This window comes from Cardiocondyla obscurior, linkage group LG24 (assembly GCF_019399895.1).
Source record: "Cardiocondyla obscurior isolate alpha-2009 linkage group LG24, Cobs3.1, whole genome shotgun sequence".
In the NCBI taxonomy this organism is placed as follows: domain Eukaryota; kingdom Metazoa; phylum Arthropoda; class Insecta; order Hymenoptera; family Formicidae; genus Cardiocondyla; species Cardiocondyla obscurior.
Window position 1 is genome coordinate 1471833 of NC_091887.1, and position 24958 is coordinate 1496790.

The 24958-nt window shown below is 43.4% G+C and overlaps 1 protein-coding gene across 1 annotated transcript in view; it reads right to left on the minus strand.

Annotated features, from left to right (window-relative positions):
- LOC139111615 (zinc finger protein rotund) overlaps positions 1-7271 on the minus strand; it is a 105212-nt gene extending 97941 nt beyond the window's left edge. Inside the window, exons 1-2 of the mRNA XM_070672029.1 lie at positions 4676-7271; positions 1049-1303 (exon numbers count right to left, since the gene is read on the minus strand). Coding sequence (XP_070528130.1) covers positions 1049-1303; positions 4676-5011 — 591 coding nt within the window. The 5' untranslated portion in view covers positions 5012-7271. The remainder of the gene's footprint in view (positions 1-1048; positions 1304-4675) is intronic.
- Between the last annotated feature and the right edge of the window lie 17687 nt (positions 7272-24958).

Sequence of the window (24958 nt, forward strand, 5' to 3'; positions counted from 1 at the left end):
TCTTTTCGCTCTTTCTTTCTCTCTCTCTCTCTTTTTTATCTCGAGATGGAACCCGACGAAAGAACACCGCTATGTAAAGCGATCTTCAGCCCTTTTTGGCGCCCTTTTTCGCCGTCGTTTTTCGAGTCGTTTGTATCCCATCCTGTTCTTCTCACCCGCGTCGTTTCCATTTCGATTTTACTACTTCATCCCTTCCCGACTCTTTCACACTCATTGTCTCTTCCTCTCTTGACAGTCTCCTCTAATCCAGTCTCGTCTAAATTATGCAGGATTCTCATCCGGAGATAGCACGCGAAAGGGTGGACAAAAAAAAAACAAAATCAAAACAGGGGTAGCGTATTCCGTTCCGCTGACACCGCGCATTAAAAAAAAAGGAAGAAAAAAAGAAGAAAGAAAAGGAGAGAATGTCGTACGGGGATTTTTTTTCTGCTATTTCCGAAGCTTCGGTGCCGTTGCACCACTGCGCATTTAACGGTGTCTTTCTTCCGGCCATATTTAATTCAGGCAACGTTCCTTCGTCTCTTCCTTGTTTTCTTCCAGTTCTCTCTAACCGTCTTTTTCTTTAAAAAAAAATTCTTTTTTTTTTTACCGTCGATCTTTTTGTCGCGATTGTAGCTTTCGTCGAATCCGCGAGAAATACAGGTTACGGAAGAATAAATTTAAAACTTAATGGTAGTTTGTTAGAGGTTACTGCGATTTTTTAAAAGAAAGTCAATTAGAAACGTTTCTTTTTTTTTTTTTATTACAGCTATCCCTAGCATTAGCCAATTATATTAATGAGCGCAATCTTCTCTTGCGGTACATTTTCTAGCATGGGAATTACTATATTTCTAAGAATTTCCAGGACTGCGCTCCGCGATTGCTAACCGAGAAATGTCGTCTTAAACCTACGCCTCCTCTTATAGATCATGATTTTTAAGAAATTCAAATATTAAGCGGAACAAAATTGAAATCGCTCTTTTAGCGGCTGTTCAACGCAAATTTTCGCGTATAAGAAAAAATATAAAAGAAAAGAAACTTATCGGTTGCATAATAAAAGCGTACTTACGTCACTGGAAAGGCCATTGTTCCACGGGTAAGGCGGTTGAGGTGGTGATTGTTGTTGATGGTGAACACTGACACCAGTGGCTGAATGCGGATTGTGAATGTGCTCCGCCATAACACTGACCCAATGGGCCAGTCCACCGCCACCGGTAGCTGCAGGACCCGTACCACCTGTTCCGGTCCCACCCGTTCCTCCGCCACCTCCCCCGCCGCCACCACCACCTTCCTCGCCACCCTCCGACCATGCAAATGAGTTTTTCTAGAAAGAAAGAAAAAAAAGAAAGATAAATATTAATTAGATAAAGCCAGTATAAAAAGTCGATATAATATAATTTTTGTTCTCCAAATAATATTTTATTATTTTCCAGAAAGTAGTCTCTCGCGAAAAATGTCAGGAACTCTTTACATGTTTAAATTAATATTTTGTCTTAATTTAAAATATTTTTATCAATAAATAAACGATTTCTGCGAAAATAAATAGCAAAAATTGAAAAAGTAGTTAACTTTAAACCAAAAAAAGTGTTTGCTCGTTATATTGTCGAAAGATTAAGATCGCTTCAAGTATAATTAATTAGACGAGTGAGCTTCTATGATGAAATTTTCTCGGTAGAAAATCTTAAACTGAGGAAAATCTTTCACACATATTGTATAATTCCGGTGATTATTAAACTCGTTCATTCTTGTCTGTGACCGGCCGGGCAGCAGTAGATATTCATGATTGAGTGCGCGAGAAGAATTAGTTCATTAATAAATTGATCGATGAATCGGTCAGTATTAAGTCAGAAAACACATCTCGCGTCAAAATTTCTAAACTCTCTTTCTTTATACAGAAACACATTTCTGACTTGTATTACAATTCCCACGATACCAAATTAAGCACCACCCTCCCACGAAATACACGTTTTATTTTATATATTTTTTAATTATTTATCTCTTAATATTCACCGAATTAAAAAAAAACGTTCGCATTTCGAAAATTAAACCTTTTCGGGTACACCGAGGAAAGGAAATTATCTACCAGACGCAGCACGCGGATAATATATTATATTCTGTACACGGCGGTCAATAGAGACACATTTACAAATTCCGGTGTAATTATACGGATCTGCGGGCGCTATCGACCGCAAGAGACCGTCCGCGCGTCGTAAGAAATTCATACCCCCGACAAAGAAGAGAAAACATACGTCGGACAATAGCCAATCGATACGTCGTCGAATGCAGGAGCGATGAGTGCGACGGTTATAAAAGTAGATGCAACCGGAATCATCTTTTCGCCGCCGCCTCTCCGCGATTGTACTCCGCGATATTGGCTCGGCATTATCCGTTTCCGTTTAAGCGAGAAAAGTTCATATCGTTCGAGTAAAGTCCCGATAAAATATATTCGATAATATCATTAGCACCCGCTCCCCGTATTAAGTATGCCGTCATCTCGTAAGTATACCGCCTCGCACATTTTTAGCGGATTAAAAAACCGAGGCGCTTTCCCGCGCGGTATTTTAAAGAATTGATTAACTTCAGAACGGCGCGTCCCGGCACCTCGCGCAAACAAAGGCCACCCTTCTGTCTTTAATATTTATCGCGGTATTTTACATTAGACATTAACGTACTGTTTACCGCTTTTCTCCTTCCTTCCTTCCTCTTAAATCTCCAATAAAATATACATATTCATACCTTTTTAAATGACCCCCCGGAATAATCGCGCTTTTAATCCCACCGTCTCTTTTTCCCTCGCGAAAGTGAGATCTCGGTTCTCCGTGGCGTAGCAAACTAATCGGGGTAAATCGTTAATTAAGGGGGACTTTGGATTGAAGTCGCTAATTGTTCGCGCAGCGGTGCATCGTGAGAAAAACGTGTTACGAATCGCAAGCGTGATTATTAGTTTCTCGAATGGCCATTCCCCAGAGCTCGCCAGGGGTGTTATTTCTTAAGGGAATCCCCTCAAAGGGGGATGATGCGTTTCATTATTGTGACTAACTTAATTACACGTTCTCGAGCACGCAATACGACGCTCGTAACATTTTTCCTCCCTAGACTACGAGCGCCGAATATCATAAAATTCAGTTTGAGAGGTGATTAATTTATGATTGGTTACTGATGAAAAGTTTGATAATCGATAACGTAAAAAAAAAGGAAAAAGAAAAAACGGCAATAAATGTGCCCGATATTATTCTATCGTTATGCCATAAACCTGAAAATGTTTGACGTTAGTTCACTTTTTCATGCTGCGGTCATATCAATTAAGTCGTTGCAATTTTCTTTTCGTAATAGTACAAATATCGCGAGGCTATCCATTACAATAAAAAGCTATAATCTATAATGGAAATTCGTTGTCATAAATAAACTCGATCGATTAAATAAAAAATTGATTCTCATGAAGGATATTGCGAAACCGATAAACTCTGTACAATTGAAACGAGGCAAGCACGCAGGTGCATGTTTATGGATTTAGGTCAGGAATCGCCGTAGCTTCGGCTCTAAAGCGAGCCAAAACCATAATCGTGCCAAGAAAAGTTCCTTCGCGGTTACAACTCGGGGCAGAGGCAAAAGGAAGCAACAGGAAATAGTCGGCTTGCGCACCGTTATCGCAGCGGATTAAAAAATTATAACCGAAGAAAGTAAAATATTAATTAAGACACATTTTTAATAATAAAAAAAAATTTAAAGGAATAAAAAAACATAAATGATCGTTCAGTATAAAAATTAAGCTTTATTTCTTGAACATAAAAAGAAAAAAAAAATTCGTACAAAATTGAACGCTTTATCAATATTCTCTCTGTCGTATAAATGTAACTTTCTTAAATGCGCTTATAATATTATCCGCCAATCTCTCTTTCAATTTTACAATCGCGTAGGTACACAAAATTAAATTCGGCAAAATTATAAAACCATAGACCTCAAAATCACGGTAAACAATTCGCCGTGGGACGGAAGAGCGTTAATCAATCGTCGGATGCAAAACACATCGGGGTAACTGCCAAGAAAACGGAGCGTTAAACGAACAAACGAAATCACAAACTCGGCCGCGTGTTTTATGACCTCGTTACGCGAAAACTCGCCGCCGCTAACTATGCCCTAACTTTTTAACTGACAACTTATACCGGCGACAAACGCCAGCCACGTTAGGACGCACTTTATCTCGCAAACAGTCTCGCCGACCTGTCAACCGGCCTTTAACTCTTCGCTAACTATCCCTCGCGATTCTTGGCGACATCGTCCGTGTCGCTCTCACTTGATACTTGGCGCTTCTCCACTTCCGCTTATACGCTTCTAATATACCGTGAGTACTATACTCACGTGACGTTCATTAAACTGCGCAACCGTTACAGCCCCTCGCAGAAAACGCCAACTATACATATATTCCCCGCGCTAACTTAAACGCCGTTTTTATTATCCAGTGTCGTGCTTAGGAATAAAAGCAAAATAAAAGCAGCAAACATAATTTCAATAGACAATCGTGAAAGAGAAAAATTAATTAATTATTTCGCTTCTTTCTACTTTTTATCTTCCATAAATTTTATTCTGTACAAGACAAAAAAAAAAAATAAAAAAATAAAAAAATTATTAATCTCATAGCGCAATTGCGATAAAAAATTAATTTGGCGGTGTAAAAATATTTATCAACGAGTCTAACCTCGTCGTGATCTTCCCGATGAAGCGCCAAGTTTCTGGGAAAGGCGGGTACGCTGCTGACGGTCAAGCCCTTCAAGTCTTTTAACTCCTTCAGTGCACCGAGCGCGTTCAAGTTATCCTTCAGGGATGCGAGATTGAAGTTAATTCCCTGCTCTTTGAAATTGAGATGCCTATTGAGCACGGTTTTGCCTAACGCGCTCGCCAGCAGGCTGCTGTACAGCTCGTTGCGTAGGATAAACTTTCTTTCGGCACTGCTGTCGTCCTTGCTCGACACGTCGTTAGAGGAATCCGAATCCACCTCGACGGAAGAGTTCGAGACGACACTCATCGTGGACATTTTAGCCGTTCTCGTTTACACTGTTATTGACGCAGCGAAAAATATCTTTCAGGCTCTCGAAATGCACGAAAGGGTGCCCACCCTTTCTTCTTGGTCTTCCGCAAAATTCTCGTTCTCAGCCTCTTTTTTTTTACTTTAACGAAAGTGAGTTTCAAAATCGTAAGGACCTAGTAAAATACCTGTACATGTGTTTCTTGTACATGTATATAGGAATATATAATTAAATAGGTTCTTAAATTGTGTATATATATATATATATATTTATTTATTTATTCGTTTGTTATATATATATATATTCCGTAATCCTTCTATTTATTTTATTTAGTTACTTCGTACTCGATTAAGAGGATAAAAACACAGCGCGGCGTGCGCGGTCTGTGAAATTGCTTCAAGAGCCCACGTGGCACATTAATGTACGGTTAAAAACTGCTTAAAGAGCTGCAAGGTCGGCTTCCGAAGTCGAGCGTGTCCATCCGCAGGTTCCATGCTTGTCTTGAAAGAAAAGGAAAAAAAAAAGGGGGGAGCATAGATCCCCCTTTTTCCGCGCACTGTATGGTTTTAGGCGCGGGGGCAGGATGCAGGGTGAAACGTGTCTCGTCTTCGTAACGCGCCTCGAGCCTCCTGCTTTTTTTTTTTTTTTTTTATTGCCTGTTGGCGTAATCGGACGCCATAAGACACAAGTACGTTGCTTATTTATTCCACCTAGCCTCTGTCGTTCGCGGCAGAGAAGGCGCTCTTCGCTGTTGTACAATAAATCCCTAGCGGTATTAATACTATTATACTATCACTATGATTGTTAGCGGACTAGTATGAAGGACTAAAGCGCTCCTTATCCCTCCAAGCCGGTATCTCCGGCCGCCTCGATCGCACTCTTGTAATCTCGAGCGCGGTAGTAATCAATACGGCCGAGTTGGAGGTTTTCGTTTTCTTAACGTATCTAAATTTATATTATTAGTACGCGCCGCGTGCTTCGTGACCGGCGCGAATTCGAAGGAAAAAGGACCGCGTTGCATTTAGGAACTTTTGCGCGCGCAGCTCATTACGCATGGCCGCGGGCTTTCTAATTGGCTGGTTAATTAGCGCGGGAGGCTCCATTCTCATAGCAGACACGAGGTTTCGACGTGCGTCATTCCGAACCTCTCCTCCGACTCAGTTTTCCTCTCCCCCTTCGTTACGGCCTCCCTTAATTCGCCTTCTAATTTTTCTCTCTCTCTCTCTTTCTCTCTCTCTCTCTCGCTCCCTTAATTTTCTAATCTTTGGGCTAAAACACGTGAAAAATAGGAACTTTGGTTGATCGTCTGGGATCTCTCCCGTTTTCGTGACATTAACATCGATGCTGCCTCCTCTTCGTTAAGATTTGTCCCTCAATGAGAACATGCGGCACCCTCCCCGAACTCGCCTTCCTCCACCTGGTCGGATCTCTCCGTCGCCAGGAAAGTGAGGAGGAAGAGGAAGCACTGAAAGGAGCAGAAACATCTTCCTCGGTGGCGCGAAGTGGCATCGAGTAACATCCCCTTAAACCTCCGTTACTTCCGGCGGCGTCATCCTCGTGGCGTATTCGTGGAACTCGTTGAGGAGGCCGCGCGGCCCCCCTCTTTTCATCATTGCCGTGAATGAGGCGACTGTCGTCGGGCCGAGTGTAGCCGGTGGGCACCGACAGCTACGGGGCCCTCGCTCGGGGCCCCGATTCGACGGGCTTTACGAGACCCCTTGTAAATCGCGAACGACGTTCTACTCGCTCGCGTTCCTCGCTACCGCAATGGTGGGGGTAAACGTTCGGTCAGTCGTGTTCGGGCCTTCCTGAAGCGTGGATTATTTCTTCTTGCACGTTGCGCGCGTGGTTGTCCCCTTTTGCCTTTAATAAACGCGCGACGACGAGGTGGCCTTTGCAACGGCCGCGCGATGTACACTCGCCGGTAACCGTTCGTTTCCTTCCGCTTTCGCGGTACCGCGCGCTGCCTCGAGAAGGGGGTCGGCCTCTCGAATCCCAGTTTCTTATGTGAGCGCGACCGCGCGACTGGTTGATGCAGTCCGCGGCGGAGCATAAGGAAGCGGAAGCTCGGCGCTCTCTTTCTCCGTCCTTCTCTCCCTTTCTATCCTTCCTACTCCTACTGCCGTCTCCGTCCTCCTCGGGTTCTCTTTCTCACGCTCGGAGCCAAGGAAAGGCGCGCACGCTTCGCCGTGGCCGCCGGCGTCGTCGTCGTCGTCGTCGTCGTCGTCGTAGTAGCCTCCGTCTTTTACTTCCTTTTCCTCTTTCAACCCCTCTGCCTTCACACTCCCACTTGCCCTCTCTGTCTGTCTTACCCTCCACTGTCCTCTCCGTCTCACTCTCCCTCTCCCTCTTTCACCGTCTCACGGACGCGCGGCGCCGCGGCGCGGTAAGAAGTGGTAGACGGAGGTAAGAAGGAGAAAGAAACAGACGGAATAAGAAAAAGAAAGAAAGCAGCACGCGAGACAGAGAATTTCCAAGGTAGAGACGGAGAGCTGACTCGCGGGGGGTAGAAGAGGGCGCAAGAGGGTTAGGAGCGAGCAGGGGGAAAGGGGGTAGGGAGACGTAGCCCGCGAAGAAACAGATAAATATAGATATTTTTCCTTCGGCCGGCCACCTGAGAAGGGGGTGCAAGTAAGAGGGCGATGGAGACGGTTCGCGGGGCGAAAAGGGGGGGAGGCGAAGGTGGTAAGGAAATAGAAGGGGGTGGAGGAGTGTGTTGCACGCTCGCTTCCCGCCCCCCAAGCCGAATTGGAAAAATGGAAATAATAAGAGTCGCCTCCTAGGGGGTTGCATAGCGCGCTGTACGAGAGTTCGGGGGTTGGTGGCGCGGGCACCGGGGGGTGAAGCGAGAGAAGGTACGCCGGTGGAAGTGGGTGGATGAGGTGGTAGGAATTGTGCGCAGTGCAGCATGCGCTCTGACGACCAGAAAGCACACATCCAGGAATCGATGTGTGCGAGTGTCACGTGTGCTCGAAGCGGGGGCAGAAGTAGGGGCGGTTTGGAAGATCGCGGGCAATCTCGTGTGTAGGAACACGCGCTGCATCCGTGTGCGCCGCGCTTTCGCCGAAGAATTTTTTGACGATTGTGTCAAAAGCAACATGGCCACCATTAACCGGAAATCTTTCGTTATCCCTCGCGTGAATTTACTGACCTCGAAGAAACGACGGTAAAACGTTAACGAACGCCGCTCAATCGTACGTTAATTCTTTCTCTTTCTCTCTCTCTCGCCGATTACTTTTCGTTGCAAGAATTATTTACCTCTAAAAAGACCGCGACAAAGTCTGAAAAAGAATTCTTTCAGGAACATAATCGTGCTAACTTTAATGATTCGAGCGACTACTTTTTTTATCATTCAAAACGATCAGGAGCATTTCACCGTGCTATTTATACAATTGGAGAAAAGACGGGAAAGGGGAACGATAATTCAGTTCGATTAATTCAGCCTCAAGCGGTATTGAAAGAAGTTCGCTGGAAAGAGAGATGTCGTAACGAAGGAAAGTTCAGTGAAACATCAGATAATAGTCTGATCACTTTCAGTGGGTCTCGAGTTATACACGCTCGTTACGATCGATCGGCGTAAAAGATTCAGACCGGCCGGCCCGGAGCACGGAATAATCGGCGCCGCAAATATACCTTAGCCTCGTTTTACGCGAATGCTCGCAAAATAACCGACGACGAGCCGCAGGTAGCGACACGCTTCTTCTTCTTCTTGAGTGGCGTGAGGCTTTTTAGGGTTAGCCCCGGTACGTGGAGCGTCCGAAGTAGAGTAAGGAAGACAGAGCGGGAGAACGTGACTCCCCGGCGCTTTCGGAGATTCATTCTCGTCTGTAAACGGGGAAGAATATAATCGGGACCGAGATGCACCGGCGGCGAGAGCAGGCGGGCAAGAAGCTTCTAATACCTCTAACGGTGCATCCCTAATTACCATTATGCCATTGGTATGCAGATAGTCTCGCACTATTTGAGCACCCTTCCTTCCGCCCTAAATAGCCCGATGAGGGTGCCGTGCGCCGCCACCCTTTTCCCATTGCGGCGCACCATTCCGCGTACAATATTATTTGTGTTTTGGTTTTACGGGGCGGAGCGGATCGAGAAAGAAGTTCCACCGACGGCACACAATCGCATAGGAAAAGCTCACCTCCGTCTTCAATTTCTCATGTTTCCTTGGCATCTTATCCTAAAAACGGTACGTTTCCCCTATTCAGAGTTTAGAGAATATTATTCGTTATTACACTCGTCACGCATGCGAACGTACGCTTGCAACTCGCGTGAGGAGTTACCCTCCGAGGCATCCGAAGATAGCGCAATCCCTGCTCCATTTTTCCATTTCGAGATCTATTATCGTACGCGAGGCAAAAGTGTACCGGCTATTGCTTCAATATCGTCGCAGTTAAGAAAGTGGAATTTAAAAACTTTATATCGACTTACTTGCCTATTCGAGGAGACTCCGACTGCATGATAAGCCCGCGATACGAGCAAAAAAGATCTTTAGCGTATTTCCGAGAGGACACGCGGACCGCGGCGCGTCTCAACGAGGCGCGCTTGAAACAATTATAATTTCGACGAGTAGAGAAGGTTATATTAAATCCGCGGGTAACGCCGCGGCTTTCCTTTTCCTCGGGAAGCAACGTGCTCCCGTGACAGACGCGAGGGAACGAGGTTACGAGAGGTTCGCGAAGAAGAGGGCAACGAAAATTAAAGAAGCGCTAAGCCGGGCGCTAAACCGAAGAACCACTTGTTGAGCAGCTTGTGATGGCAGCACGCCGGTTAGAGGAAGATCGGAGCGACTCGGAAGCGAGAGCAGGGTAGGGAAAGGGGGGTTGTAGATGCGGCGGGGGAGGATGGGGGGGTGTACGGATATGCAGATGAGGGGCGGCCGCCTCCGTGTAACTAACTTCTAACTTTCGCGTAACGGCCGGCGGCGGTAGCGGCCTTCCGCCAGTTTCACACCGACAGCTCTTTGCTCGCGCGGCGACGAGTTTTCGCATCCCTCCTCCTTCCCACCCGCGTTCCCCCTCGCCTTCGTAAAATTAGATCCCTCAAGCAACGAGCGGCCTACCATTCTGAATCTCTCCGCTTGAGCCTTCGGTCGTGGCTGACACGTTTCGCCTTCAAACTCAAAAACTTTCTTTTTTAATTTTATTTTTACTTTATTTTTCGTTCCTTTTTTCTTGGGCGACTTAGCGCGAATACGATCGGAGTGGTTGCTCATTTTTTTTTTTTTTTTTTTTTTTGCAAACGATTTTAATCTCGCAGATATAAAAATATTAATAAGCGCGGAAAAAATAGAAATAACGACTTCGCTCGGTACTTTAATATTACTTAACATAATACTTAATTTATGATGTGTATGATAATAATCTACGCGATAAATTGTAATAACAAGTTTTAATCTAGTATCTTTTTAGATTACTAGTAACGATAAAAAAAAGGCTGTATTTTAATTCCACGTAAGATAACACCGGGCGAATGAAGCAAAAATGCAGGAAGAATGTTGATTTGCGAGATCAACTCGAATTACTCAATAAAAGAACGTCGCAGTTATGTTAATGTAAGGTTTTAAGAGGCAAGAGATAATTACAATTTTAATTAAATCATTAACAAATATACTCTTATAAAATCTACAAGATAATTCGGTTAAATTGATAACAATTAAATTTTTCTTCTCCTTCGTTCGCTTCTGCAGTCATAGATATACAAAGAAAAATTATGATACGGAAAGGGTTGCGGAAACAATATTACGTAGAAAGAAAAAAAAAAAGAAAAAGAAAATCATCAATTAACGCTACTTTATGACGTAACGCAACCGAAATACGCCTTCCTTATTCCCCGGGAATCGAGCAAAGAAAACCGCAGGACAACGGAGCGCCGCAGTACTTTTCCATTTCTGGACGTTTTTCCGTTCGCCGGCCCGTCGAAAAAAGCCAAAGAGAAGGATGCCTGGCGCCGGGACGCCGGCGACGACGAGTCTCGACCCAGATATCGCGTCGTCGTCGTCGTCGTCGTCGTCCACGAGGGTGGAAAGACGACGTCGTCTCCTCCGCGGCTCCCGCTTTTCTTTTCTTATTTTCCTCTTTCGCTCACCCATCGCGAGCGAATCCTCCCTCCAAGCGCGTCCCGGTTGAGGTAGGTTTTTCCACCCTCTTTCCCATCTAACGTTGCCCTCGGAGCATCCGTTCGCGCACACACCGAACAACCGCTTCTGTCCGGCGCGCGACGTCCACGTCGAAACGATCCTTCTCGCAAGGATCCCTGCGCGATTCCCGTGACGAACGAGCGCGCTCGTTTTATGAGTCACTCGTGAATCGCGACTCTTATTTTCAAGTTAACGCCAGTAAAAAGCGGGGCGAGCAATCGAGAAGCCGATCCATCGCGGATGTTTTAATATTACGTCCGCGCGCCGATTTTTATTAACAGCTTCGACTTAAACGGTCATTCTTTCCTCAACAGACTTCGGAAGTAAAAAACGACTCTATCGCTTTACTTAAGTATCGCTGGAGAACATAATTCATCAAGATATTTATCTAACAGCTAGTTTTTTTTTTTTTTAATTAAATTATTGATTATTCTGAATATAAAGTTGAAATTGGTAGTTAAATCTATTTTTTTTATTAATATTTTTTTTTCCAATAAGGTGTTTAAATGCTATTCGTTACATTCTGAACGGTATTAATCTACCTTTACACGCTCTGCATCGTTATTACCGGTGTAGGCTGCACACACGCATAAAATAATAAATTAAGTCGACTGATATGATCGCGGAGTAGCGCGATTGGCCGGTACGGCCAAGACCCTCCTTTACTTTTTTTTTTTTTCTTTTTTTTTTATCGTACTGCAGGAATCTCCGTGTTGCCGGCCATAGGAGCTCCTATAGTACGGCCATTTTGAATTATTAATGTCTATGTACGACGCTGTGCATTATACTTGTAAGTAACAGGTCAGGTTGGCAGTCAAATAGAACAGTCGTAAATAATTGCATTTACTTTTACATTAATTCTAAAAGCATTTCTAATCGATATTAATCATATCGCATATTTAACGCCGCATTATAAATAACAATTGCATAATTAGAATCTTGAAGTAGTTTTCATAACGCGATAATTATTAACGATTTAATTAAAGCCTATCCTGTAATATGAAAATCAAATAATGTTACGAGATTGTATTTAAAAAAAATTGCTTTTAAAACGATAACGATCGTGCGATAAAAAATAAAGAAAAAAAAAAAAAGATATGCAACGCAAAGTATATCGTATGAGTAAAATAAAAAAAGTTCGAATAAAAAAAATAGAAAAAAAAATGGTAATGCAATTCTAAAAGAATGTAGATATATTAATGTGCGAACAAAACGCATTTTGCTGAAAAATTTTCAAGAGTCAACACGAGAGGGATTCGAGAAGGATCAAAAGAGAGAGAGTTTGCACCAATTTTACTCAATACGCGTTTGTTTAAGAACGTTTGACGCTAAAACACTGGACGCGCGCGTTTGCGCGAAAAACAAAAAAAACCTCCTACCCCAAAAATAAAAATTAAAAAAAATCGCGAGCAGCTATCGATATCCGAGAATTATTACGTTGATGTAGACCAAGTCGGGAGAGCTTGATCCCCGAGATTTGGAGGCCGAGGCGGGGGATTCTGGGTAAACGCCGAGGATCGGGGATGCGTATCAGTTTATGTGGGCTAAATTGTTTAAGGGTCGGTGTGTCCTTAAGCTAAGGCAAAAGGTTGTCTGGGGCGGCGTCTAGCCGTGTCTATCGATTATCCCCCGTCCTTGTCTGTCCCCTCCGATCTTACCGTCCCTCTTCCGCCGCCCCACCTTGTCAACTGTCTATAGCTATACATATCCGTCCTTCGTCCTCCGCTTCTCCAGCGCGTCTCTTTCTTTCGCCCTCTTCGTCTGCCTTAGGTCCCTATCACGTTTCTCTCTTCCTCCGCGATTCCCTACTCCGTCGCCAACACCATCCGCGTCCTCCTCGCGTGCTCCTGACCTGTCGCAAGCCACCTACGCGTTTACGCACATCGCTTGGGCCCTTCTTACGGCGGTAACGCACTCGATCGGGAGCCGGCAGCTGCGAAGGGCGACCCTAAACTGTCGGCGTTAATTCTGTTTTTCCAGCTAATCAACCCGCCGTCGTAAAAAGGCTCGAGGGAGGAGAGCTCGCGGTATATAACTTCATCGATTTATTTGTATTACTTTATCGTTAAATTCGTTATTTCCACATAAATCGAGACGGAGGGGAAAATGTATCCAAATTTATAAGGGAAGACGTTTTATCAAACTGTTTCGAAAAAGATCGACATAAGAGTTTTTCTTTTAAAATTTATGACATCCTTATTTCATGGTGATTTATGAAATACGGCGAAACTCCAGTAATATGACAGTATATCGTAATTGTAGCACAATAAATATAAAAATATGTATCATACGCTGTGAAACGCACACACATTGCCAGAGTTAAACAGAATATAATCCGCGGATATTGACAGATTGTCAATATGGAGAATATTGATAAGACCGTCAGCCCGGTTGGCCAGGCCACATATTGCGATCTTAATAAATAAGGCCAGAATTTTATTTAGATACCAATAATGAAGACTTGTCAGCTATCAGAAAGCTACGAGCCTATAAGAACAAAGTCACTTAAGCGCACGCTCGATCCACTAACGATAAAAGAAATTAATATTGCGTAAAATGAAAATAAAAGAAATTAATAAAAAATAACTAAATAAAAAGAAATATAGATTGGGATATTTTCAGTGCGTAATAAAATGCATCTAACCGAGTATATCTCGAAATGCTTAAAGCAACGCTTCGCTGCTGACTACTTGAGATTTTATTCATCGCATAATGTGTCACGAGTCGTTTGCAATGTATCGCAAAAGGCATCGCGAGACGCAAAATGCAACGTAAGAATGAGATGGCACGCAAGGACATAAAGCGGAGCATATTTCACATGTCGCTGTGTAAGAAGCACAAAGGAACGGCGGATCTTTTTAACGAAACTTGAAGCACGATTGAAAATCGCGTAAGTCGTAAAAACATTTATCCTCGCGCAACATTCGTTTTCCCATCCCCCATTTTTATAATACATCGCCGTCGTCCACCGCGCGTCACTCTGAACCGGTGGAAAAAAAAAAAAGAAAAAGAGTTCGATAAGTACAACAAACAGAAAAAATTAATAAAAAGACAAGTTATCATTTTGCTCGCGAGGCGCATGTTAAACTTCTCCATAAAGCGCGCGCGGGCCCATTATCGCGCGTAAACTTTCAACTTTTTCCAAGTTAAATAAATTACATAATAACGCGGAGAATATGCGTAAGTTTTTAGAAATTATTTTTTTTCCCTTTTCGCGGAGAAGTTTCTGTCAAAATAAGACTGATTGAATTACCAAAGTGAAACGATCGATTCGCGCAAATGCATCGAACTGTTGTCCGAACCTGTCGCACGTACGAATTAATTTAAATCTCCCGATGCGAGGGAGACCCCCTCCTCCCCCCCCCCGATATCCGCCCGTATTACGGCGTATTAAAAAAATTCGTGCTCGAGTACGAAATTGCGTGACTAAAACTGAAAGCGCGAGAGAGAGAGAGGGAGGGAGGGAGAGATCACTCGCAATAATTCTGAGGGGCAAATGTGCGTATTAGAAGAGCGTATTAGTGGGCACTCCGAGTGGCGATTGACGATACACGCGCGCGCGTGTGACGGACAGGTCGTGACCTAGGCCGTCTTGAAGGGCAGACATTTTTTAATCGATAACCAGCCCCTCCCCCCCCTCACCCTGCTCCCCTTCCCCCGCGACGACCGACACCCCCGAAGGCAGCGGAGGGTGATGAGGTCGCTGACTAAAGGGGAGGCTGAAGGGGGTGAAGAGGAAAGAGAGACCGCGACGATCGTGGAGGCGTACAGACGCCGCGCTGTACTTCGGGTGCTCTCATACCACCAGCCTAAATAAAGGCCCATCCCTTAAAGCGGATCGGCTCGAAAACATAGTTAAAGGGGATGTAGCGCCTAAAGCGATCCACGCGCGGGATTCGGAAAATAACACGCCGGTCGCGCTGATTAGTCGCGATAATGGGCCACCGTTAATAATAGCGCCGAGACAGAGAAAGTTACTTCGCGGCGCGAGAGACACAGTTTTAGCGCGGTTAACCACGGCGAAATCGCGAAAATGTGCAAATGGGTTGCAATCAAATATTCAGCGCGCGATGAATCTTTTGTGAATTGAGGCGAAAAATAAGGAGTTTCTATGCGTAATATTCTTACCGCGCGTGAAAAAGGAAGGTATAAATATCAGGGGGAGGCAGCCAGCGCGATAAGTTACGTGTGCGACAAAAAAAAAAACGCGGCTAATCCAAAGTTATACGTTAAGTGATTTAGAAAAAAAATTGAGATTTTTACAACGACGCTAAATCACCGGTGATTTAATAAAGCCGCGCGTGCCGTTTTTGAAATCCTGCGTCAGGTTTCCAACATTTCAATACGCGTTTCCGCGATAATGACACTCGAGGCTTTTGAAGAATCATCGGCGTTGATTCTCTCGCGTAATTCCGCCCTTCGACCGCATCTCACCCGCGTTTCGTCCAGTTACGTCCAACTACGTAATAACAAAATGAAAAGGGTGAAAAAAAAAAAAAAGAGAGGGATAAAAAAAAAAGCAATAAAGAAGCGAGCACGGAGAACTCGGGACGAAACGGCAAAATATTGTTTTTCCATTCTTCTCGCGGGCGACGATGGCGAGACGAGGTGCGAGCAGTGTTTTCAGAAAAAATACACCACCCCCGGCCGCCGCCCCCGCTCGCGGCGTGTCGATCTGTATTTTTTTCCACCCCCCTGTTCCACCCCTCCCTCCCTCACCCCGTCCCGTCGTCGTTATATCTTGCTTCCTATGGCAAACGCAGGGCTTGCAAATTTCGAAACAAAAACACCGGCCGAAAGTAAAACCAAACTTGTTTTGCGCCTTTTTATAATCGCAAAAAACAAGGCAGGTGTAAAACTACAATAAAAACTTCGGCGTGGAGATGGAAAATAACGTTTCATCAATCACATCGCTATTTCTCCGTTTGTTACATATCGGCATCCTGAAAATTGATCGCTAAATCTGAACTCGAGTTAACACTGATTATTTATCGTTATAGAATGTTTCACTCCCGCCGAAGAATTTCTTTTCCTGTCTTTTTTTTCTCTTTTATAAAGATTGATTACTAAAACAGAAATAACCTAATTACTATAGATTACACTAATTAAATGTATATTTTTTCCAAAAGCACCGCGCGAAATATAGTGAAACGTTACGAAATTACATTTCTATAGGAAACGTTCATAATATATTTTCTTGGCATAGAAAATTTCGGATAGCTATACATTTTTTTTACACGAAATAAATAATTCACGTAAAATACACGCGGGTCTGGTTTTTAATCGATAGCTTCTCTCACGCCGATAATTGCGGCTTTATTAGAAGCGAACTAGACGCATCTGAGAGAAACGTCTGTAAAGGAATAAGTCAGTAGGTTTCGCGAATAAATCATAAATGCATAATATTTTTAATAAGCGATAAGCGCATTAAAAAAAAAAAAAGAAAAAGAAAAGGAAACACTGCGACGATTAATGACTAATTCCACCGTTTCCGACCCGGCGACGGTAACACGCCACGTTGTTCGGCGACATTGTCGATTTACGGCCTCGATACTAATTACGTCTCCTTCGGTAATTAATACCCGCTTAATGATTCGACGGGCCATGAAAGGAAGCGAGGGAGCGCGACGCTCACGCGGCTAATTCACCTGGCGGCGCTTTATTTTACGATCGGCCGAGATAATTCCTAAAACTTTACGCGAGGCATCCTGCACCGTCGCCGCTCGAGAAGGACAATTGGCAGCCGGGTTCGAAATCCGCTTGAAAAGCGCGCCGCCGGTAATTACGACGGTTACGGCGGGGAGCGTCAACGTCTCGTTAGCGCAGATTTTGTTAATAGCGGCGTGCACCGCGCGAGGTTCACCTGTTGCGTAAACATGGTAACACTAGGTGTCCCGGAATTCTAAACGAGTAACCTCAGGGGCGTCCGATAAAACACGCCGCCGAACGCATTTCTCTCCTCTCCTAGTTTCGATCGCTGCGGAGAGTCGAGCAGCTGACGGAAAACGAATAAGCGGATGAAAAATGTTTGTTCTCGTGGTAATTAATATTAATAACGTGAAGCGAGGAAAGGGAGAGAGAGAAAGAGAGAGATAGAGAGAAAAAGAAAGAGAGAAAAAAAAGAGTAAAATCTCAAAAAGGCGGCGTGGCATGTTATTTATCGGCGGTATATGAATTTTGCAAAATAGTCAATATCGTGCTGGCGCATCGGCCGAATTCGTCGGTGACCGAATCGGGCTCGCAATTCAAGACACGCACTCGCGCATTAATCCCGATAACACACGCCGGCCGTTTTGGCAAATGCCAGGCGGAGGACGCGGCGGCGTTTTAAAACACGATCATATATCACACCTGGATATTATTTTTATTTTCGGGCTGAAAAAAAAATTATCTCTGTCATCCTTTGCAACCTGTTGCAGCGCAAACGCTACAAGGGGGAAAACAAGCGTTCGGATTGTCAAATAAAAGTAATTGAGAGAGTGCGTCGAAACGGTCCGCGGATCGCGTAGCTAGTCGTTGTTTTTCTGGATAAAAAAAAAAGAGGGGGAGGAGGAGGGGGAAAAAAACGGGAGAGAGAATATTAAACGGTTACCTGTTGCGATCTGTTGACTGTGCGAGCAAACGATAGGGTTTTAATCATGAAAAAGGTAAACAAATAACCCTCCTTTTTTTTACGTAACATTAGAATCGCGAGTAGCCGATCGCGTCCATTCAACGGTGATGAAATTGAGATTTTTCTCAAAGAAACTGCGCTGTGAGACTGACTCAATATAATTCAATCACTTCGATCTAAATCTCTCCTATATTAATTCTTAAAAACGTATAAAAACCCTCAACGTTCCTTACTTTCATGGCGCTTTAACCAAATTATTTCTTGTTATTCTCTTTTTCATATTATATTATTAAAATAAATTAACTTTCTTACATCTGCGATCATCAAACGTATTCAAATCTATACGTTGGTATATACGATAAATTTCAGGCAAAGACAAAAAAAAAAGCCAGTGAAAAAATTGATAAAGCTGCAAATTAATCACGTTCTCTGATAGATTCAATATAAAAAAAATTTGCAAAACAAGAAAAAAAAAAAGAAAAAAAAGGAAAAAAAAAGAAAACAGCCGATTGTTTTAACTTCCGAGCGTCTCCGTGATTGAAACTGTATGCACGCGCCTCGAATCTACGCGACCGAGATGACAGAAGAATTAATCGCGAACGCCTCGAGGGATTCGCAAGATTTCGGCAAACCCTCACAATAGTAAAACAGGTCTCGCCCGCTTTCGGCGGCGCGGAATTTCATGATAATCGCGCGCCCTAACCGACGCGGTAGCGCGTTCCCTCGGATGGTGCGGCCGAGTTCGGGGTCGCGCACCCCTCCGCGTTAGGGGTTGGTAATTCCAGGCCGGGTAATTCCCTCCTTCACTCCCAGGACCTCTCGAAGTTCCCTGTTTTATCCACCGCGGATAAGGGTTGGTTAGCCGCCCAAAATCTCGGGGGTAAATTGGAACACCTTCCGCATCGCGCGGCGGTAAAATTCATCTCCAGGATCGAAGCGAGAGAAGGACCTTGCGCGGCGTTCAGTTTTGGTTACCACGCGAATAACTGTGGAATAAACTTCCGCCGATTGTTGCAACGATTTCGTCGACTTGTGAAATTAATGCAGAAACTAAGCAGACACACCCCACACTTCTTGAACTGCTCGATAATAAAAATATTACGCGTTCTTTCTTTTTTTATTTCTTTTTATTTTCGACGGAAGTGTATGAAAGTTATTTTTCCACGCGTTTTTCTTGGCACACTTCTAATTACATTATCTTTGAAAAGAATGAGCGAGTTTGAATAAATTTCACGATCAATCGTATATAAAGAACTTTTTTTTTAATTATTTGAATACTATATTATTTACGTCGCGGCGTTAAAAACTAATCGCGATTTCAACCACGTGAATTACAGGACGCAAATCATTGTGATAAATTAGCGAGTCGTACAATCTTTTCTTTTCTTTTTTCTTTTTTTCCCCGAATCCCGACGTTTATGCAACAACTTTTTCTCAAGACTATTTTTTTTTATATATACCAGTGATATTTTAGAAGAATATTTTATGTGAAGCAGAGCTTGCGAAAGGTGAAGGTAATCGCAAAAATATTTTAAAGTATTAATTTAAATAACTTTAAATATTTATAATATTGCATGCGCGATATACTGCACCAGCATAAATATTAACTAATGTTTATATAATATCGCTGAAACACAGATATATCCTTAGCACTTTCATTAAAAAAAAAAAAAAAAAACTAATTGGAATCGTAGTGATCATCAAAAAATTAAAATTATGTTTTTTTTCTTTCCTTTTATCAAGAGTTTTACCTTCGTGATGATATGCTAAAATTCTAGAATGCACAAAGTCATGTAAAATTTAATTACCGTTTACTATGGAAAGACCGTGCTTATTAGAGCGATCAATTTTTTCACATAAGCGTATACCGAGCGAAAAATCGGCAAAGCCTAAAACGTATCCAAACAACAATGTCCGGCGCCATACAGAAAATTGTATCGCCGATATAATATAAATTAAAAAAAAATTTTCCCCCCCCCCCAAAAAAAAAAAAACGAAATGGGCTGTTTAGTATGCCGACCGTTCCTTTTACAATATTTTTGCAGCCTTTTATAGTGCGGCACATCCCTGAATTATAAAAGCATTTTGTATAATAAAACGATCACGAGAGTTTATATTGTACAAGGAAACGTTCAGGCAGAATATCACTCGGAATGAAAATTTAATCGATCCTAATTGCCTCGTGATATTAATTCGTGAATTCTGATTACCTGCACACTTGTGCGAGCAAATAAATGCGATTTCTTCTTTTTCTTTTTTTTTTTCTTTTTTCAGAATTTTTAATCATTTACATGCGATATTGAAAAAAACTTTTTTCAACGATTATATTAAACGACAAGATTAATCGCGCACAATTCATTTTCTGCTGGTGCATTAAAGTTTATCACGTTACGTAAAACTTTAATTATTATTTACTGCAAAAGACAGACGCGTTCAATTTTATTGCACGCAAATAGAGGCGTGTTAATTAATTATCATTTTCGCAATGACACGAAATCATGCAGAAAGTTACGTATGTGCTCTAATTACTATTTGTGAGAGATATGCGCGATTGGTTGCCGATGTATTTTTTTCCCCCTTCCCGTGACAGATGAAAATTTGAATTGCAAGATTGAGTAGAAAAAAGAAAAAAAAAAGTGGTAAAAAAAATATTTCTTAATAAAGACTCGTGTTGCTTATCGCGGTCAGAGTGCGCGATTACGTACAAATCGAATTAGCATTCAAGCAAAGATAAATTATCTGCATATGTAACTCGGTGTCTCTCACAACACCGCGCTTTTTTCGCGAATATACTCACCGCGCTATATAATCAAGAAAATCAATGAAAAATAATTACAAATAATGATAAAAACGTGGAAGGCTTGCTGGAAGAAATCGCGCTTACAATCATGAAACTGTCTCGAATTACGCGAACTGATAATTATCACTTCATAAAAAAAAATATAAAAAGATATGTACAAATTAAAGATATTAATAGATTATCGATATCATTAACTGGCGTTTATCTTTTTATTCTTAATGCATACATCGGAGATAATCAAAAAATTAAAAGTGATAAGAGAGACAGCGGAAAGATTTTCTTTTTTTTTTTCTTTTTAGTTATTCTGAAATATAGCGCTAATATATAATTTAGTTAATATTTTTATTATTAATTAAAAAGTGCATAGTCTTTATAAATGATCCATTGCGGGGAATTGAATCGCATTTAATCGAACCTACGAATTTTCGGCCTGCTCACGATTTCAGTAACATGCACACGCGTCTTTAAGTCGCGCCAGCTTCCGGCTTCCGGTTTCCGGGAAAAGTGTTCTCCACTCGCTACTCTCTATCTCTCTCTTTCTCTTTCTCTCAGTCTTTCACCCCCGTTTCTATCCAAGAATCTTCCCGGATGGAGACGCGCTCGCTGTCTCCCAGAGCACGCGGTAGGAGATTTAGGGGAGAACCGTACGATTAATGGCCATCCCCCGCGGCATAAACGACTGTGGCGCGGCCTTTCCCGCTAAATTCAGAATCGAAGATCGAACGGTTGATAGGATCTATCGTGTCGTTGCCACTTGGACCCTCCCGAGGGAAGGTTTCCCGACTTTTTTTTTTTTTTTTTTTTTTTCCGGACGAACGCGAGTAAGCAACTGTGACTTCATCGATTGACAATCGTGCGCGTAAACGCCGTGAAACTTTGTGCGAAATGGCGATTAGAAAAATGTGGAGTTTTATTCGTTAAGAGCCTACGCTATTATATATTCTAAAATGGGAAGTTTGAATAAGAATTATACACGCATACGAAATTAGGACACCACGTTTCAGTTTCATAATTCGCTTCAATATTTTGCAAAACTGCAAGAACCGGGGAAGGCTCTTCTTACGTCGCGGCACGGGACCGAGGCTCGCGAGAAGTGACAGACTCGTCAAGACAAAACCTCCATAGGAGGACAAAAATATTTTCGGTTTTTACCAAGAGATCGTCAGACTCACCGCCCGATCGGGCCCGGAATCCCCGCCGCCCCGCGCGAATCTCTCTCCCCCCCGCCCCCGTTAAAAGGAGACCGAACGAACCCGACGAGAGCTCAAAATTCCGCGGCGGTGCCTTTTGTCCCCGCGATGCGCTTCACCTTCTCTCTTTTTGCCAGCGGCCGTTCTTTCTTCTTTATCCTTCCTCCTCTCCACCGCCCCTTTCTCTCTTCATTCCCTCATTCTCTGCCAGAATTGTCGACGAGGACGGAGGAAAACGCATAATTCCGATTCTTCCTATCTTCCTCCCGTCCCCGTTCTTTCAAACTCTCTCTTTCTCTCTCTCTCTCCCACTTCTTTCACGCTCATCTCGATCTACGTCGGAGCCAGCGATCCGGAGTCCAGCCTCTCTCGTCTTCTCGCGAGATAACGGATCGTTGTTCTTCGTCGGTGGCTCGCGCTGATTCGTCTCACAGAGCGAGCCGCTGCAAGCATCAATCTCTCGTCAAAGCTCGGCCTGCTAGTCGTAGACATACCGATGCGAGAAGGAGGAAGGAGCTCACAATGCGTCTGCCCGTCCAACCGCGACGAGAAGCCTTCTTCCGTCGCGTTCGCGTCACGGTCGCATCGCCTAGCATATAACGTCACACTATTCTTTTCCCTCCGTTCGTGATTGCCCGCTGCAATCGGAAACTGCCAAGACTGACAGCGACTGCTGGTCTTTCCGGTTATACTACATCGGTGACTGTACGCCGTCGCTCCGATTTCGTAATTTATATAATGCATTTAAGAAACATGCGCTTGTTTAAGAAAATTAAGAAGTATAAAATAATAGAGTAAAATGGATTTTAATCGGCGACGTTCTGTTCTTCGAAACTTGATTAATTTTATTAAAATTATTTATTATAAGAAAAGATTAAAGAAAAAAAAAAAAAAATGTGCAGTATTGTAACGTTTAATTTTAGCTGCAATATCGTTGCGAAATGTTAAAGTTGAATTTCTTTTTTTCTTTTCTTTTTTTTTTTAACGACGAAATAAGTAACGTCGGTCAAATGCGTGATATCGGAGATAATTCAATAACTTATCTCGCGCGTGACGAAACGCCGAGCTCCAAAGTACAAAAGTAACGGCGATACTCGGCGGTGGTTGAATGTAGTTCAATTCTGCACTTTGAAACTCACGCCGGTAAGTCGCAATAGCGCAGGTGTGACGACATATCGCGAGCATTGCCGCATTCTATACCGATAATGCGAATAGATTTCTAATTTCCGACAAACCCGCAAAAAAGGAAAGCCGCGATAAATCACAGAATTATCTCTTTCGCGCAATGGCTGAATTGCCGGCCATTCTTCATTTCCGTCAAAGAAAAAGCATTCCGTCAGAACGAGGCTCGATTTGAATACCTAATTACCACAGTCTCGGTAACGTTGATCTCTTAGAATAAAAACGATCGATGGCGCGAGAATACTTTTCTCCGCGGACAAAATTAAACGAAATTAAACAGCTCGGAGCTGCGATTTAAAATAATTTAGGTAATCTCGAGAAAAAAAAAAAAAAAAAAAAAAGAAGGAAGAGATAGCGGGGATCTCCTCAACGTATGTACCTCCTGGCGAATTACTCCCGTACGAAAATCCCGATCGCGATTCCGAGAGCAGAGGCCTCGTGCCCATTGTCACGGATGCGAGCGCGTAAGTGTGTACGTGCGCGCGCGCATTACGGCGCTCGGTGTGCGTAAGGTCCGTCGTGTAACTCGGCGGGCTAATGATGATGACACTCTTATTTCTCCGGGAGGACGCGGGTCATTTTTCAAAGGGCAGCGAGGGGGAAAGAGCGACCCGGGAGAGCTCCTGAACGAGGAGGGAGACGAAACGAGAAGCTGGAGAATGAAGGGAAGGAAGAGCTGCAAGAAGAAGACGATGACGACGACGACGAGCTTCCCTCCGCGCGCTAGCGCAGAAGCTAATGTCCGGAACGACTCCTAAACCATTAGACGAGGAGAAAGGAGATAAAGAGATAGGATAGAATGAGAGAGAGAGAGAGAGAGAGGAAAAAGGACGACGCTGACCAGTGTGCGGATGAGGCGTCCCTCTCCGTCTTTCTCTCTTCTCTTTCCTGCGCTTCATCCGGCCGAGCCACTTTTCTCCAACAGCTTTCGCTCTCGGATGGAGACAGAGAACGGACAAAGAGACGGCTTAATCGCGGAGAAGATAACGATATCGTTACGCCTCTCGCGTGTCAAAGCCTTGTGAATTATTGGGGTAACAAAATTTCCGAGGTCAACGAAGGCGCGGTTACATTTTTACACCACGGCGTTCTCTAGCTCGCTCGATCATCGCCGGATACCGATGAACGGCGAGCCGTAGCTACCGTTAAATTGCAGCCCGTTTCTTACTGCACGTATCGTAGCAGTCGGCACTTATTCGTGCGCGACACTTTTCTATCCGCGATCGAAAATACGCGTAATTGCGAAAGATTAGGAAGCGCTTCAACGCCGAGTTTTTTTACGTACTGTTTACGTTTTTTTTCCTTTTTTTTATGCTTTCGCCGAGCTCAAGGCGCGTCCTCCCTCAAAACAGAAAAACGAGACGTTTTTGTTCCACGATTCTAAGATCAACCATCACTTTCAAGCTTCCAAATTTTTCTATTTCGCTAAAATGTATTTAAAAAAAAAAATAAAATAAAATAAAATAAAATTACACGCAGTAACATTGACGGATGCATTATCGTCTCGATTGAGCAACGGCAAAGAAAATATGTAGCCACGTACTGAAAGACTTGTAATTCAACGATCAATAGCATCGTTGATAACGGGGAAGGGATCTCTTTTCACCGACGAGAGTTTAAGTAAGCGTCCACCGATTAATTATTCACCATACGTCCGCGTTTAATTCGATTCGCCCCCACAGAGAGGGGCCGGATCACGAGCGGTTCGTAAACATTGTCAATTATTTAAATAACTACCGTACTACCTCTTTCCGCCTAATTCGTCACGTTTCTCTCTCCGCGCGCCTTGACGTTAGCAATGCGAGCCTCACAATGGAAACGAAAAATCGTCGGATAAACAAGGGAATTTATCAGGATCCATCTTGCGCGAGAAACGTAAACTGGATTCGTTTGCGCGTATCATATTTTTATTTCAATTAAAACTGTACCGAACTCCCGACGAGACAAAAAAATCGTGCGACGAACGATATGCGTATATTTCTCAAACGGTCGCAAAACCGATTTCCATTTTTTTTTTTTTTTTTTCGATAAACG